Source organism: Physella acuta, unplaced genomic scaffold, assembly GCF_028476545.2.
Source record: "Physella acuta isolate Inbredline_101_S28 unplaced genomic scaffold, ASM2847654v3 ptg002526l, whole genome shotgun sequence".
Lineage (NCBI taxonomy): Eukaryota > Metazoa > Mollusca > Gastropoda > Physidae > Physella > Physella acuta.
The window spans coordinates 1-14,858 of NW_026733994.1; the positions used below are offsets into that span (position 1 = coordinate 1).

General features: G+C 35.2%; 1 protein-coding gene across 1 annotated transcript; it reads left to right on the forward strand.

The window, feature by feature from the left end:
* The first annotated feature begins 3,447 nt into the window (after positions 1–3,447).
* On the forward strand, positions 3,448–14,358 carry LOC131933484 (tyrosine aminotransferase-like). The gene is given in 12 exon segments (XM_059290235.1): positions 3,448–3,537; positions 3,539–3,635; positions 4,642–4,746; positions 6,219–6,286; positions 9,395–9,553; positions 10,148–10,339; positions 10,850–10,932; positions 11,138–11,204; positions 11,761–11,889; positions 12,021–12,104; positions 12,240–12,338; positions 12,797–14,358. Coding segments are annotated over 12 exon segments (1,440 nt in total). The 5' UTR covers positions 3,448–3,486; the 3' UTR covers positions 13,103–14,358.
* Positions 14,359–14,858: the final 500 nt, after the last annotated feature.

Sequence of the window (14,858 nt, forward strand, 5' to 3'; positions counted from 1 at the left end):
GTTAATTCTTTTATTTAAACTACACGTATTTCAATTGTTAGCAGGACGCGTCATCATCCTTTTTTCCCCCTTTGTGCCCAACATACATGGGGGCAGGATGAAGTAGAGTTCATCTGATTCAACGACTTCGGCAATGCAAGGGGATATAGTCAGAATTTTCCCAGGAAGGCATCTTTTCACCCCCCCCCCCCGGAAGGAAAGATAAAGACTCCCCCCCCCCCCCCCCCCCCCGAAACGAAATGTCCGCTCCCCCCGGAAAATTTTAGTCTCAGGCACTTCAAACTATCCGGGGGGGGAACAGTATTTCTTCCAGACTTTTTTCTCCGTGGGGTGCGCTTCCCCCCCCCCCCCCCCCCCCCGCCCCCCTCCCCCCCCCGAAGAGATGCCTGGAAGAAACTCTGCGGGGGAGAATCTAGATTCAAATTAAGGGGAGGGGGGGCGCGATGGTCACCTGTTTAAGTATATATTTCCTGTAATATAAATTATATATTTTTCTATATTTCGTGGGGGTGGGGGGGGTAGAGGACGGTGGACGCGCATCGAGTTGCCCCCCCCCCCCCCCCCACCGCCCCTCACCAAACCAAATAGATGCTTGCAAGAAACTCAGGATAAAAGTCTGACTTGCAGCTCACTTGCTGAATCAATCAATTCTGACATACAAATTACACGCGGAAACAGAGGCGTGTTGCTACTCAGATATCGTCATGCTCGGCTGCGTAATGAGGTCAGTGTGACGTGGGCACTGTTGACGTACATGACGTCTTCGGAGCTTTAGGGGGATCGTGTGAATTATATTACGTAAAGCAAAAACAGGGGGAGGGGTGTTAGTGAATCATTTTGCTATGTCTGTGATTTTTTTTTTTTTAGTTGAGAATTATTTTGTATGGACATCAATAATAGTGTGGTTTTCAATTAGGGCAAAAGTGTGTTTAGGAGAACGCATTGAGTTCTGACTTAGACATTTTTATATTAACACATTATGGACCATGCGCATATCCCTATTACATTACGCCAGGCTATAAAAAAATAAATAAAATAAACATTTAAGAAATATACACGAGTCAATGAGTACATAATAAAAATTATGTTTCAAGGTTTACAATGACGTCAGCATTATAATGGCTACGATGTTTCTTTCAGGAATTTTTTTTTTCGGGAGGGGGACGTTGAAAGAGGGGGGGGGACGGGCAGACACTAGTAAAAGTATTTTTTTTCCCATATAAATTTTATTTCTTTCGGGGGGGGGGGGGGGGGCGGTAGAGAGAGAGAGAGATGCCTGGAAGTAACTCTGAATGGCTACATTATCCCTATTCCACCATCTGAAGTAATTTCCCTCGTACGTTCCAAATTCTTTGACTGCGGCGATTGGCAAATACAATTTTAGACCAGTACATGATGCGGTTATTCTGATAACTAAAGATAAAAAATGTATTTAATTTTTATGGTGAGCGACGGTGGGGTGGAGCTGAGACTTGTTTCTTTTCTAAGTGAGGCGCTAAGGGGTCATCCATTTATGACGTCCACAATTTTTTTGGATTTTGGACCCCCCCCCCCCCCCCCCCCCCCCCCCCCCCGCGCGTCCACAAAAATCCACAAGTCAGTTTTTTTCCGGACCCCCCCCCCACCCGCGTGGTGGACGTCATAAATGGATGACCCCTAAGGTTATTTTAGTTTGACAATGAAAAAACTGGATAACCAATCGTTTAGTTCTATGTCAATGTTCAAAGACAATCACCGTGGATTTCTCGCATCTAATGACCAGTATGACTTGCACAATAACATCTGAATTGTTGTTTATCTTTTCATTTACATTGCAACTAAGCGAATAATCACATCCGGAAAGGGGCTGATCTTAACCAGGATATTCGTGGTCACACCTGTTTTTGATTGGCTTGTTTTAAAAAAATAATTAAATTAATAATGTCGACAAGGATACAAGATAATTAGCGTGCAGAGGCGGAACTACTATATTGGCAGAGACCATGGAATGCCGAGGGGGGGGGGGGTGGCAAGGCCGTTTAGAGAGCACACATTTCGACATTTGTAAAAAAAACATATTAAGTACATTAGTGAGTGTTCTACAATAACTAACATACGCCGTTGCGTAGAAAAATAACGCATGAGCAGTAGTGTGAGAGATAGGAAAAATAATCATAACATTTCCATGACTTATTGCTCTTCTTTAAAAAGACTAATACTGGTGTCCGCAAATATCATTTTATTACAAGGTAAATTAAAAATCTTTTGCTTCTCTTAATTATTGTTTAAATAAGTTATACTAACAAATGACAGAGCGATAAAAATGATACACCATAAGAATAATATGAACCCGGAAACCATTACACCTATTCATCTTCCGTGTTTCATAATACTTTGCTGATATGAAGTAACACTTCCCAATTTTCGGCAGGGTATTAAATTACATTACGGTAAACTCTATTATTTCATTACCGAAATAAGTATTGAGCCTTTTTTGTATATATATATACATATATTACATACATATTATATACATATATATATACATATACATATATATAAATACTCTATAGTGAGCACGTTTACGTCATTGTGTCATCCCACCCTCTTGTAATAATTGTCGATTTGTAGTTCTACTTAAAAGACTACTTAACTTTAATTAATCATTCATGAACTGGCAAAAGGACTTTTTTTCCCTGGACACTTTGCATAATTTTTTGCCCTGGTGTCACCCCTCTAAGTGTTGTCACCCGGTGCGGTCCGCACCCCCCCCCCCCCCCCCCCCGCCCCGCCCCCTGCTACGCCTCTGGCTGTCGGCAATGACACACAAATCGGCGACCTTTAGGCCGTGTAACCTTGTGGCAACATCTTGTTTTCAAATACCAACATGAGAGTCACCGAGGCATGAAATTATTAGAGGTGAATAGGCCTATATTTTTTTTCTCCGTCGGCTGTTTCGCTCAATGAACACAGTCGACAGACAGGTGCGGAAAAATTATAGGTCCTACCTGAAGTGGTATAGGGCGCAATGGGGAATCTTTTAGGCCGTATTTACCCACTGTAGAAAACATCCGCGATTTAAAAGCAATATAACCAAGTAGTTATAACATAAAAACAAAGCAGTTATAACATAAAAACATAGGTGCTATGGCAAAAACAAAGCAGTTATAACATAAAAACATAGGTGTTATAGCAAAAAACAAAGCAGTTGTAAAATAAAAAACAAAGCGTTGGTAACGTAAAAAACAAAGATGTTACAACATAAAACAAAACTGTTATAGCAAAAAAAGATGTAATATAAAAAGAAAGCTGTTATTGCATAAACACAAAGCAGTTATAATACTAAAACACAGCAGTAATAACATAAAAACACAGCATTTTGTAACTTAAAAACATAGCAGTTATAACATATATCTTATAAAATATCTTTTAATTTATATTTTATTTTTTTATTATTCACAGATTCCAATACTGCAGTAAACTTAAAGCACGATTTTTGTTACCAAAATGTCACACGAAGCCAAACGAGCTAGAAAAGGATGGCACATTCCCATGTCGGGCAATGGCCGAGAACACCTTTAACCCCATAAGGAGCATCGTGGACACGATGAAGATTGAGCCGCATCCGGACAAGCCGATGATTGCACTGTCCATTGGTAAGAGCAGTCCTCACAAAATTTAGAATGAGCGCTTCTTCTTCTTCTTCGTTCTTAATTATTAGTTTTTGAAGGGGATCGAGATTTATTAGCCAGTGGGTTTGAACTCGAGAGCTTTGTTCGAATTTATCAACCATGAGCTTTTTGCCGACTCGACCACGCCTCCAACACAATTAAGCATTGTCGTGTCAACTGGTTTATGCGCCATTGAGGCCATTGACTCCGATTTCAGCATGCTTTTATTTTTGGATTTGCTTCCATAGCCTTTGTCCAACCAAGAACAAACTACAAGGCAGCAGTTGTTTAATTTTGAAAATTGTCTCTCCTAGAAGAGTGGCTGTCCCCAGCTAAAGAGCCTCATCTGCCCGAGGGTTCGAACTCCAGATTTTTTGGTTTAGCAACCATGAGCTTTTACCGACTCGACCACGCCGAACCCTAATGAGAGCTTGAAAGAACTAAACGAAACAATTTTTTAAATTTATAATATAGGTGGAATTAGCGGATACGTTTATGTTACTATTAGCAGCGCAGCCATACCTACGTGGCATGGGTAATTTTGTTAATCTTGACCCATCTAATATATATATATATATATATATATATATATATATATATATATATATATATATATATATATATATATATATATACACATATAGGGGCCTATATATATATATATATAGCGTCCCCACAAGATAACGGTCCGAACCGGGGTGACACCAAATGAAAAATCGCAACCTTTACTTTCACAACAACGCTTTATTAAATTAAAATAAAATAATAAGGGGAGAAGGATGAGACCAGACTAAAAATGTTAAATTGTTGGAAAAGGGGTGGGGGGGTAACACCCGATCTAGTGATGCCACTGGATCTATATACCTTCTCTTTATTCAGAATCCTCCCCCCCCCCCCCCCCCCCCGACTCCCTTATTTTTATTTCTTGTGTAGTCCATCACCAGTTAATTTTTTACCTTGTATGCATATTCTCAATCGTGTTTTTTACCAGGTGACCCTACCACATTTGGTAATCTTCCTATGGCTGAGAATATTGAGGAGGCAATCATCACTAGCTTAAAACAGAGGAAATACAATGGCTACGCGCCTTCAGTTGGTGAGTCATTAGTTAATTCGTTTGGTGCGTGTGCCAGTGTTTCTTTCAGAATTTTTTTTTCTTTTCTGCTGGGGTGGGGGGAAAGACGACGACACTGGTAAAAGTATATATATATATTTTTTTAAAATAAAAATCATATTTCGTTGGGGGGGGGGGGGGGGTGTCATTATTGCGCGAGTCATTACTAGACTTTTAGTTGGCGCCCGTGAGATGTTTTATTTTACAAGGGAAGTCACCCTTGTATTTGCGACCGGGGAAACTTGGATTAGAATACTTATAAAATTAAAAACCAGCAGAGGGCTCACCTAGGCCTAATTTAAAAACTTGACGAAATTATATCAAAGGGTCGTCATTTGTGGCTGTCTAGCTATCAACGACTATACGGGTTAGGGTAAATTCGGCTACTCAGTGTGTGTCGTCATTATATTACTTTTACTCAACTTTACGCTACCCGTGTTTCCTTAACACCCCCCCCCCCCCTTTGTATCGTGGTCGCGCTGACCGTGAGTCCTACACACCTGACCAAGCGAGCACAAATAGCACAATATACAGCACACTCACTGTTATTTCAATATCTAATTGTAACGTGGTTATTTTGAGATTTTTACTTGCAAAAAATCGACTAGATCTACATCATCTTAAACTTTGACACAAAATAATCATGTAGACATACTACATTAAAAAAAAAACTTTTGTTGTTTCAGTTGTTTGAAAAGATTTAATAAAATGCTGGGGATATTTAACTACAGAACTGCTGATTTACTTTATAATTTATAATTTGTTTAGCAGTTTTTGTTTTCTTTTTTCTTAAATGAAAGAATTTTGTTAAATTCATGTTGACGTCCACATTGACCCGAACCCCCCTCCCCCAGTCCACATGCGCCCACAAAAGTCGATTTTTAAACCCCACCCACTGTGGACGTCATAAATGGACCACCTTTTAGCATAAATATTCTTGTCCTCCATAAATGACGTCACACTTTTTTTGGACGATTTTTACCCCCTCGCTACTGTCCGTCACACATCGTCACAAAAAGTCAGACTCCCCCTTCTAAAAGTAAAATTACCTCAGCTTCACTAAAATTGCAGTTGAATAATATTTCTTAAACATTTTTCCCCCTCTAAAATATTGACTGAGCTCGACCTAAATAGAGTATTTTAATCAATTTAAAATTGCAATTTATTAAAACAGGTTTCTAATAGAGGCTTACATATGTTCTCTAACATTACTATTTTATAATGCAAAAGTATGGCGTCACACTATCTGACCCCCTCTTCTCCCTCATCACACACCTTCACAAAATGACTGATCCCCCCCCCCCCTCCCACCCTACCCTTCGAGTATGACGTCGTTTATGGACGACCCCAGAACACACACAAAAAATAATTAATATGCATAAGTAAGCAAAAAAAAAAAAAAAAAAACAACCCAGAAAACAAAATAACCTTGGATTGTTTATTTTCCAATTCAGGTTTTGAATTTGCCCGCCAGGCAGTTGCAGACTATGTGTCCACCCCTACAGAGAAAGTTGAAGCGAAGGTGAGATTTATGTGATGTTGGGCGTTGATTTACTCTAACATTGTCCAAGGGCGATAACCTATCATAAACCCTAACAATTTTATCTTAATTAATAATTTCAAACCTGAAATTCAATTTTCAGTCGTTGTTAGTAAAATCTGCTTATAAAGAATAAATCAAAATATGCCTAGAGTACTCTAGTCTAGAAATCTAGATTCTCTATTAACTACTAGAACTAAATGCTAGATCTAGACCCTATGTAGAGACTTCAATATAAAAACGATAATTATGAGGTTTAAATCGAACGACATGATTTAAGTTGTATGGATGTACTTTGCATAATAAGTAAAAAAAAAAAAAATAAATAAATGAAAAAAAAAAGATATATCGTGAAAAAAATCGTGGCTTACCAAAGTAAATAAAAATAAATGTTACTCATACGGTAAATATATGTACTACAAACACCCGTTATTAATCACTTATCTTTAAATTCAATTTTAAACACAGACATTAACACTTAACACGCACTCTCATTTCATACAACTAACCCACCCCATATCAAACAATGATGGAAAACCCCTGCCTACCTAGCAGCACCGCCCCCCCCCCCCCCATTACAGTAGTTATACACACAACTAAGTCAAAATACACAACCATCAAGACACGCACCACTGTCCAGACCGGTCCACAGTGACCTTCCCTTCCCCTCCCGCAGTCAAAAACAAAAACAAAACCCCACACCTTACATCTCGCCGATTAATGATTAATTCATAATTAATTAAATTTTTTTTCATTAACATTTGTTTATTCACCAACTGCTTTCTTGTCCCTTTACAAAAGTGTTCAACTATGGTGTCGTCCATAAATGACGTCACACTCATAGGGGGAAAGGAAAGGGGGTCCGTAATTTTGTGACAGATGTGTGATGAGGGGGAGGGGGGGGGGGTTAGATGGTGTGACGTCACACTTTTGCATTATAAAAAACTAGTGTTAGAAAACGAGTTTCAGCCGTTAGTGTGTGTGTGTGTGTGTGGGGGGGGGGTCATCCATGAATGACGTCACGGTTTTAATAAATTGTAATAGGAATTGATTAAAATACTCTATGTTGACAGAGTTCTGACAAGATTTTGGAAAAAATATCGATTTTTTTAGAAAAAAATTAAACAGCAATTTTGAGTGGGGTTGTAGGCTGATGTGTGACGTCATTTTAGGGGTGGGGGGTCTGGCTTTTTGTGACGACGTGTAACGGAGGGGAGGGGGGGAGGTAAACATCGTCAAAAATAGCGAGACGTCATTTATGGATGAACCTTTTGTACCACTTTTCGAAGTAATAAAATATTTGATTATACTAAAAAAAAAATATCGTGGCTTAACCCCAGCACTCACTAAGTACTAAGTAAGACTAAGACTGATGCAACCATTTACCATATGTCTGATAATACCTAGATCTAGTTATCTAGGAGATTTACAAGTCACTGATACTTTATAATAGTAACTGTTACAAGTTACAGCACTTAGATCCGTTAGATCTGGATCTGCACATTAAAAAATAGAACTGATATAGATCTAAATAGAAAATGTATTTGGTGCAAAGTAAGTTATTCACATCACACCTGTGTCTCTGGGGCTCAACTCATCTTAATAGCTATGTCCCAGATAAAGACTTTATTACATTCATAAAATATGAGTTTTACAATAGGGCTGGTAAGTAGGCCACCAACCTGTTTTACGACGCAATAAAACCTGCATGAGCCATAGAATTGGTTGGTGACCTACTTACCAGCCCTATTCCCTCTCATCAAAGCTATACAGGTGGTAGAGGAAAGTTAAGTTGCGTGGGAAGGGGAAGATTAAAATGGATGCTGACCAGACAGCAGCCTGGGGGTGGGGTGCTTCTAAATTTTAGGGGACCCATAATGCTGCCATGGATATAAAGAGTCCTTATTTTATTTACATATGCATCCTACATCAGCCAGGGGCAGGGGCGTAGCGAGGGGGGGGGGGGTGCGGACCGCACCGGGTGACACCATTTAGGGGGTGACACCAAGGCAAAAAATAGGAAAAAAATATAGAGAAAAACTTGAGGGGGGGGGTGCAAATCGAAAGTTCGAGGGGGAGGGGTGCAAATCGAAAACTTGAGGGGGGGGGTGCAAATCGAAAGTTTGAGGGGGGGGGGGTGCAAATCGAAAATTTGAAAGTTTGTTCCCGGGAAGGGTCGCTACGCCTCTGGGGGGTGGGGTGACACCATTAAGTGCAGCACCGGGTGACACCCGACCTCGCTACGCCACTGGCCAGGGGCCTTGCTCAGACTTGGTCTGCCCCCAAAATGTAGGGTTTGATCAGTGTTTCTTTCAGTCTTTTTTTCTCCAGAAAAAGGGGGGGGGGAAGCACGACTACATTTTCACCAGTTAAAGTATATATTTTCTAAATAAATTCTATTCTTTGTCAATGCTGTTGTATGTAGTATACCATTGACATTCATTTTTAATTGGGGGAGGATGGAGTTGTCTACAATAATAAAAAACAAAAAACAAACTTACTTGATGTCAATTTTTTAAAGATAAGAAATAGTTGTACTTTAATCAATAAAGAGTTCCACATTTTGTCCTTGCCCTAATTTGAAGCCCATGCTAATCTTTCTAATTTAAAATTTTTTGGGTGACTCTTTTTAGTAATTTAAAATAAAAATTATAAAAAACTTAAACAATTCATTATATGTTTGTGTTCCTATGTTTATTCCAAATAGGTTGGGTTCTTAATTCATGATTACTGTTAGTGATATAAGCTTTACAAACAACCCTATTACATATGTGATGAGTGAGAAAACACCTTGTATTTCCACTTTCCTTAAAAGTGAAAAAAGTGAAAAAACCATTGTTTATACAAAATGTAGTTGACACAAAATTATTTAAAAACCATTCACCGAACAGTCATAATCGGTGCTTTAATTTTTTTAAAAACCTTTTTTTTAAAGTAAGAGTATGTTTGTTATTCATTTTAACGTGTTTTATGAGGCGCAGCGAAGGGGGGTGAGGGGACGACATGACGAAAACTTGCTCTCCTACTCTGGGTCCGTCCCATGAATTAAAATTTTTGTTTCTAACCTCAAAATTTTTTTGGTTGTTACAGGATGTTGTATTGGCTAGTGGGGGCTCAGGTGCTTTGGATTTATGCATTTCCTGCCTCGCAGAACCTGGTCAGAACATTCTCATCCCCTGTCCTGGCTTTTCTCTGTACAAGACTCTGGCCGTTTCACTGGGAATAGAAGTTCGACTCTACGACCTTCTGGTAAAGCTGAATTCTTTTTTTTTTTGTGCTAAATTTTGTTATTATGGGTTATACAAGCTATTGTATAAATGTAGGTAAAATCTTAATATCAACTCTATGACCTTCTGGTAAAGCTGAATTCTTTTTTTGCTAAATTTTGTTATTATGGGTTATACTAGCTATAGTATAAATATAGGTAAAATCTTAGTACAGATATTAAAATTTTGCTGCTTTTCAAATTATTCAAAGAAAGCAACACATACTATAAGACCTTCTGTCAGCAGCTGTGGAACAAACTCATTAAAACTGAATAACTTTAAAAAAATTGTACAATTTTTACTTCCTTCCATTAATTATAAAACATTTAGATCTAATTGAATTTTTGCAAATAAGGTTTTTTATTTCATCTGCTATTTATATTCATAAATTGATAGTTTGAACATAAATTTAAACTAATTATTATTGTTATTATTATAAGCCCTAACCCTAATGTTGATCATCATCCTAATTTACTTATAAATCTGCAATTAAAAGATCACTAATTTAATGTAACATTACTTTTGTTCAATATGGTAAATATGTGTGGCTAAATGTTTAATTTTTTTTTGTTTCCAGCCTTCAAAGTCTTGGGAAGTTGACATTGACCACCTGGAAAGTTTGATAGACGAGAAAACTAAAGCTGTGGTCATCTGCAGTCCATCCAACCCATGTGGGTCAGCATACTCCAAAGAGCATTTGCTGGAGATTATAGATACAATGGAAAGGCACAGAATCCCTATCATAGCTGATGAAATCTATGAGCATTTTGTAAGACATTGTTATAATTCATCTTAGTGTGTCATATTAAAATATAGTACTCTAAAAAAATGTTACTTCTCTTTACCTAATAAAATCTCATATTGTCTTAAAAATATTTAAAAAATAGAATAGATGTTTTATAAAACTATAAAAGAGAAATGTAATTATTTAAACTTTGATATTTATTTAAAAAAGAAGACAAAAGTGATAATGAAGTTTGTAATTCCATTTTTCCTGAGTTTAAAAAAAAAAGAAATTGCAAGAATAAATTTGAAAATAATGAGATGATTGCAGGTCGTTTTCAATAATTGAAGATTTATTCTAATATGCATTTTAAAAATCTTCCATAAGGATTTATCTCCCCTGATTAAAAAAAAAATTCGAATCATCATTTAAGAACAAGGGGAAAAAGTAGTTAGCATGTTGTGCTATATTCTCTCTTTAATGTAATTCACAATTAAATAATAAAAATGTAGACCTACCAGTTTTGTTATCATGGTTCAAAATTATGTTTTTCAGGTTTTTAATGGCCAGTCTTATCATTCTGTAGCATCATTATCTAAAAATGTTCCAGTTCTTTCCTGCAGTGGACTTACTAAAAGGTAAATAACCACTCAATGTTTATACCTTAAAAAACACAGATCACTAAAATATAAGCCTGCATAATAAACTAAAACCTTAACACACTCTCATACTCTAAACTTCTTAAAAATTTATGCTATTCTTATTGCTGATAACAAAATGTCTATGTTGATTTGAATTTAATTTTACAAGACCTGTATGCTTAAATTCAGTTTATAATTTCAGATTTCTGGTTCCTGGGTGGAGGATGGGATGGATTGTCATTCATGATAGACATGATGCATTTGAACATGTAAGAGGAGTTAGACATATCAAAATTAGATTAAATACATTTGATTGAAGCAAACTTAAAAAAAAACAGTTTAAAACTTCACTAGAATAATCAATATCAGCATTCTGTTTTGACTTGATTTCATGTGCATACTTTTCCACTCTTAAAAATAAATCAGAAAAACAAAAAGAAAAAAAACAGTTTTAAATTTGAAGTTTTAAAAGGTGTTTTCATAGTTACACAAGAAAATAAATCATGTTATATAAAGTTTTATTTTATGCTTAGGGCTAAGTATAAAATTGTCCCAGAAGTTTCTATGTTTTGGATTTAACAGGAAAGATAATCCACTCTTAAATTATAATCATTGATTATTGTTGGGCTAGGCTAAAAAACTCAGTTCTAATAAGATTTCCATCAACCTCTGTGGTTTTATAACTGTATCACTGCAAAGTCTTCTAAAATGGCTTTTTAATTACAAAAGATTGCCGAAAATATCTTTTTATTTTTTTAAATTTTTTATTTAACTCTAAAGCTAAAATTTTTCAATCACTCTACATTGTGATGTTTTCTTATGCAGGTGAGAAAAGGCCTGGTCAAGCTGTCACAGAGAATTCTGGGACCAAATACATTAGTTCAAGCTGCCTTGCCAGAAATTCTCAAAAACACACCTAAATCATTTTTTGAAGAAACATTGCAATATGTTGAGGTAAGTTTTAAAGAAAAAAAGAATTTTAAAATAAATAATTGTTTAGGCGTTTACTGTGTAAAAAGAATTTTAAAATAACTAAAGTAATTATTAAAACATTTTGTAATTTATAATTCTTTTATATCAAACAGAAAAATGCAAAATTGTTCTATGAGAAGCTGAATACAGTAAATGGATTACACCCTGTCATGCCACAAGGAGCTATGTATATGATGGTAAATACTGTAATCTCTCTTATGTTTATTAAGTTTAAACAATTTTAACAAGTTTAACCATTTTCAAAACAGTTTGGTTATGTAAGTTGAAATGTCTCATATTAAATTTACAGTTAATATCTTAATGTATTTCAGGTGGGGATTGACATGGAACATTTCCCTGAATTCAAATCGGATGTGGAATTTACTCAGCGACTCATCACAGAGCAAAGTGTTTTCTGCTTGCCTGCAACAGTAAGTCTATTTTTACATTTTTTTACTGTAACTTTCTCTTTTGTCCATTAGTCAGAGTTTTTTTAAAGTAAATTACTCTATATTAAGATGAAAGCCAGCAGCTGCACCAAAATATTTGATAATTTTCAGAAACATTAAAACAATGAAGAAAGCTGCAGTTAATAATTTAAAAAAGAAAATTGTTGTCAATTCCAGAAATAAAATCTATAAAAATTATATTCATAACTTTGTTAAAAAACATAAAATTATCATTAAAAAACCTCCTTAGATAAGTAAAACAAACTATATAAATTTTAGTCTTTAGAAATAAATTTAATAATAATTAAATATTTTTCCTACTTTTTATTTATTTATTTTTTTATAACACATTCAAATTTTCTGAATATCATTCTAATCCATTATAGTTCCCACAGATTTACTCCAAATTTTAAACATAATTCCTACACTACTTTTCACAGTGCTTTGAGTACCCGAATTTCTTTAGAATCGTGCTCACCGTGCCCACAGAAAAAGCCTCAGAAGCCTGCGACAGAATTCGGGCCTTCTGTGATGAGCATTACCACCCCCTCTGTGCAGGAACAAACCTAAAAGAAGGAATTTCTAATGGTCATTCTGTGATAGGTTCTGTATATAAAAATGGCAACTGTCTAGCCAATGGAAATGGGGTGCCTTGTCAGGACACTGAGATTATTTATAAGAGTGTCAATGGGAATGGGTGTATAAATGGGAATGGCATTGCTCCAAGGATTGAAAAAAGTCATTAATAGACAATTTCACTGTTTTAAATTATAAGATCTGATATATATATACACATATATACATACTTATGTACATATATATACACATATTTACATATATAAACAAATAAGTATATATATATATATATATATATATATATATATATATATATATATATATATATATATATATATATATATATATATGTATATATATATATATGTATATATATAGAGTAAGTTTATTCCATTCCACACTGCTTGAATTTATACAAATAATCATGCTAAATTTATTTTTGAATCTCAAAGTTGTTGACAAATAGTTAATCTAGAAATTTTTCAATGTATGGCCCATGTAATTTTTTTGTAAATAAAATAAACCAAGTTGTAGCCTTCCATTTGGAAAAGCAAAATAATGTCAAATCATTGCTACTCACTGTGGTACTATTAATTCATACCATTGTTAAGTGATTGATTTTAATTTTTCTGTTGGTAGATTTTTAACAGAAATATAATTTGATTTTAGTACTTATGATGGATTTCTGAGGTTTTTTTTTTTTAAAACTTCACAGATATAAATTTACCTTCTATTTTAAGCTAGTTTGTTTTTACCCCTGCTTACCCAAATGTTGATTAGCTTGCAAAATTTAAATGTATTAACATTAAAAAGAAAGATATTTTTTCAAGTTATAGGTTTAAAAGAAAAGTTTGATTCTGGGTTTTTTGGTTTTGAGCATATTAAATATAGTTTTTAGAATGCACTTCTTTATAAGAAACATAGTAAAGATAGATTATACTAGCTTTTATCTTTTACATATAGACCCAGCAGAAGCATTAGTTAGTACTTGCATTCAAATACTTTTTTGAATGAACCACTAGTTAGTGCTATGTATAAATGTATATTTTTGATGTGCAAGGTTTTTCATTGCTACTGGCATTTAGTTTTTATTTAACCATGCTTCAGTATTTACGGTTTCCCCTTGAAAAGGGCAAGCCTGGAATACCTGTGAAATGTTTTCCTGAACTTGTTTTAATTTTTAAAAGCTTCAACTGTGTTTAATTACAACTTGATTGGTAGAGAGTTTTCTCTCTTTTAAACATCAAACTTACATAGTTGATCCCGGTTGTGTATATTGACATTGTGTATATTGACATCGTGACGGCCTTTTTTGTTTTTGGCCTTTTTGTTTGAAACATATTGTCAGTTGACAACAATGGCTCAAGATTATTTATGCAACAATGACATTTTTATTAGAAGGAAATAAAGGTGTAAATAAAGTTAATTATTTATTTTGAGTTAAATTTGTAACTTTTTTCTTTCTTTATGGACATAACCATCTTAGGAGGTGTCTCCCATTAGCCAGGTAGGCCTCAACATGGCAAACTCCGACTGGCTATTTTGATTTCCATGTATTGTCGTTTCTGTCCTTCGGTTCTAACCAGGGCTATTTTCCACTCAACTAACAAACTGCCCACTAAACAGTTCTCTTCAATCTAAAAGCTTTGTATTACTCTAGTTTGGAAATGCCAAACTAATAATATACAGTGAGGGGGAGGGTAAGGTGCAGTAGTTCACTTTTTCTACATATACACCTCTAAGACTTTTTTTATAGCATGTAGGTGGTATTTTTATTCTTAAACATCCTAGGCAGGTATTATCCAACATAAGAACGTTCTTAAAAATGGGAACAACTGACAAATTTATAGCAGTTTCTTTAAGGTGTTTGGTAAACTCTGCTGTCACAAAATTGTAGATCAGTTGAACTTAATTTAACATTTTAAA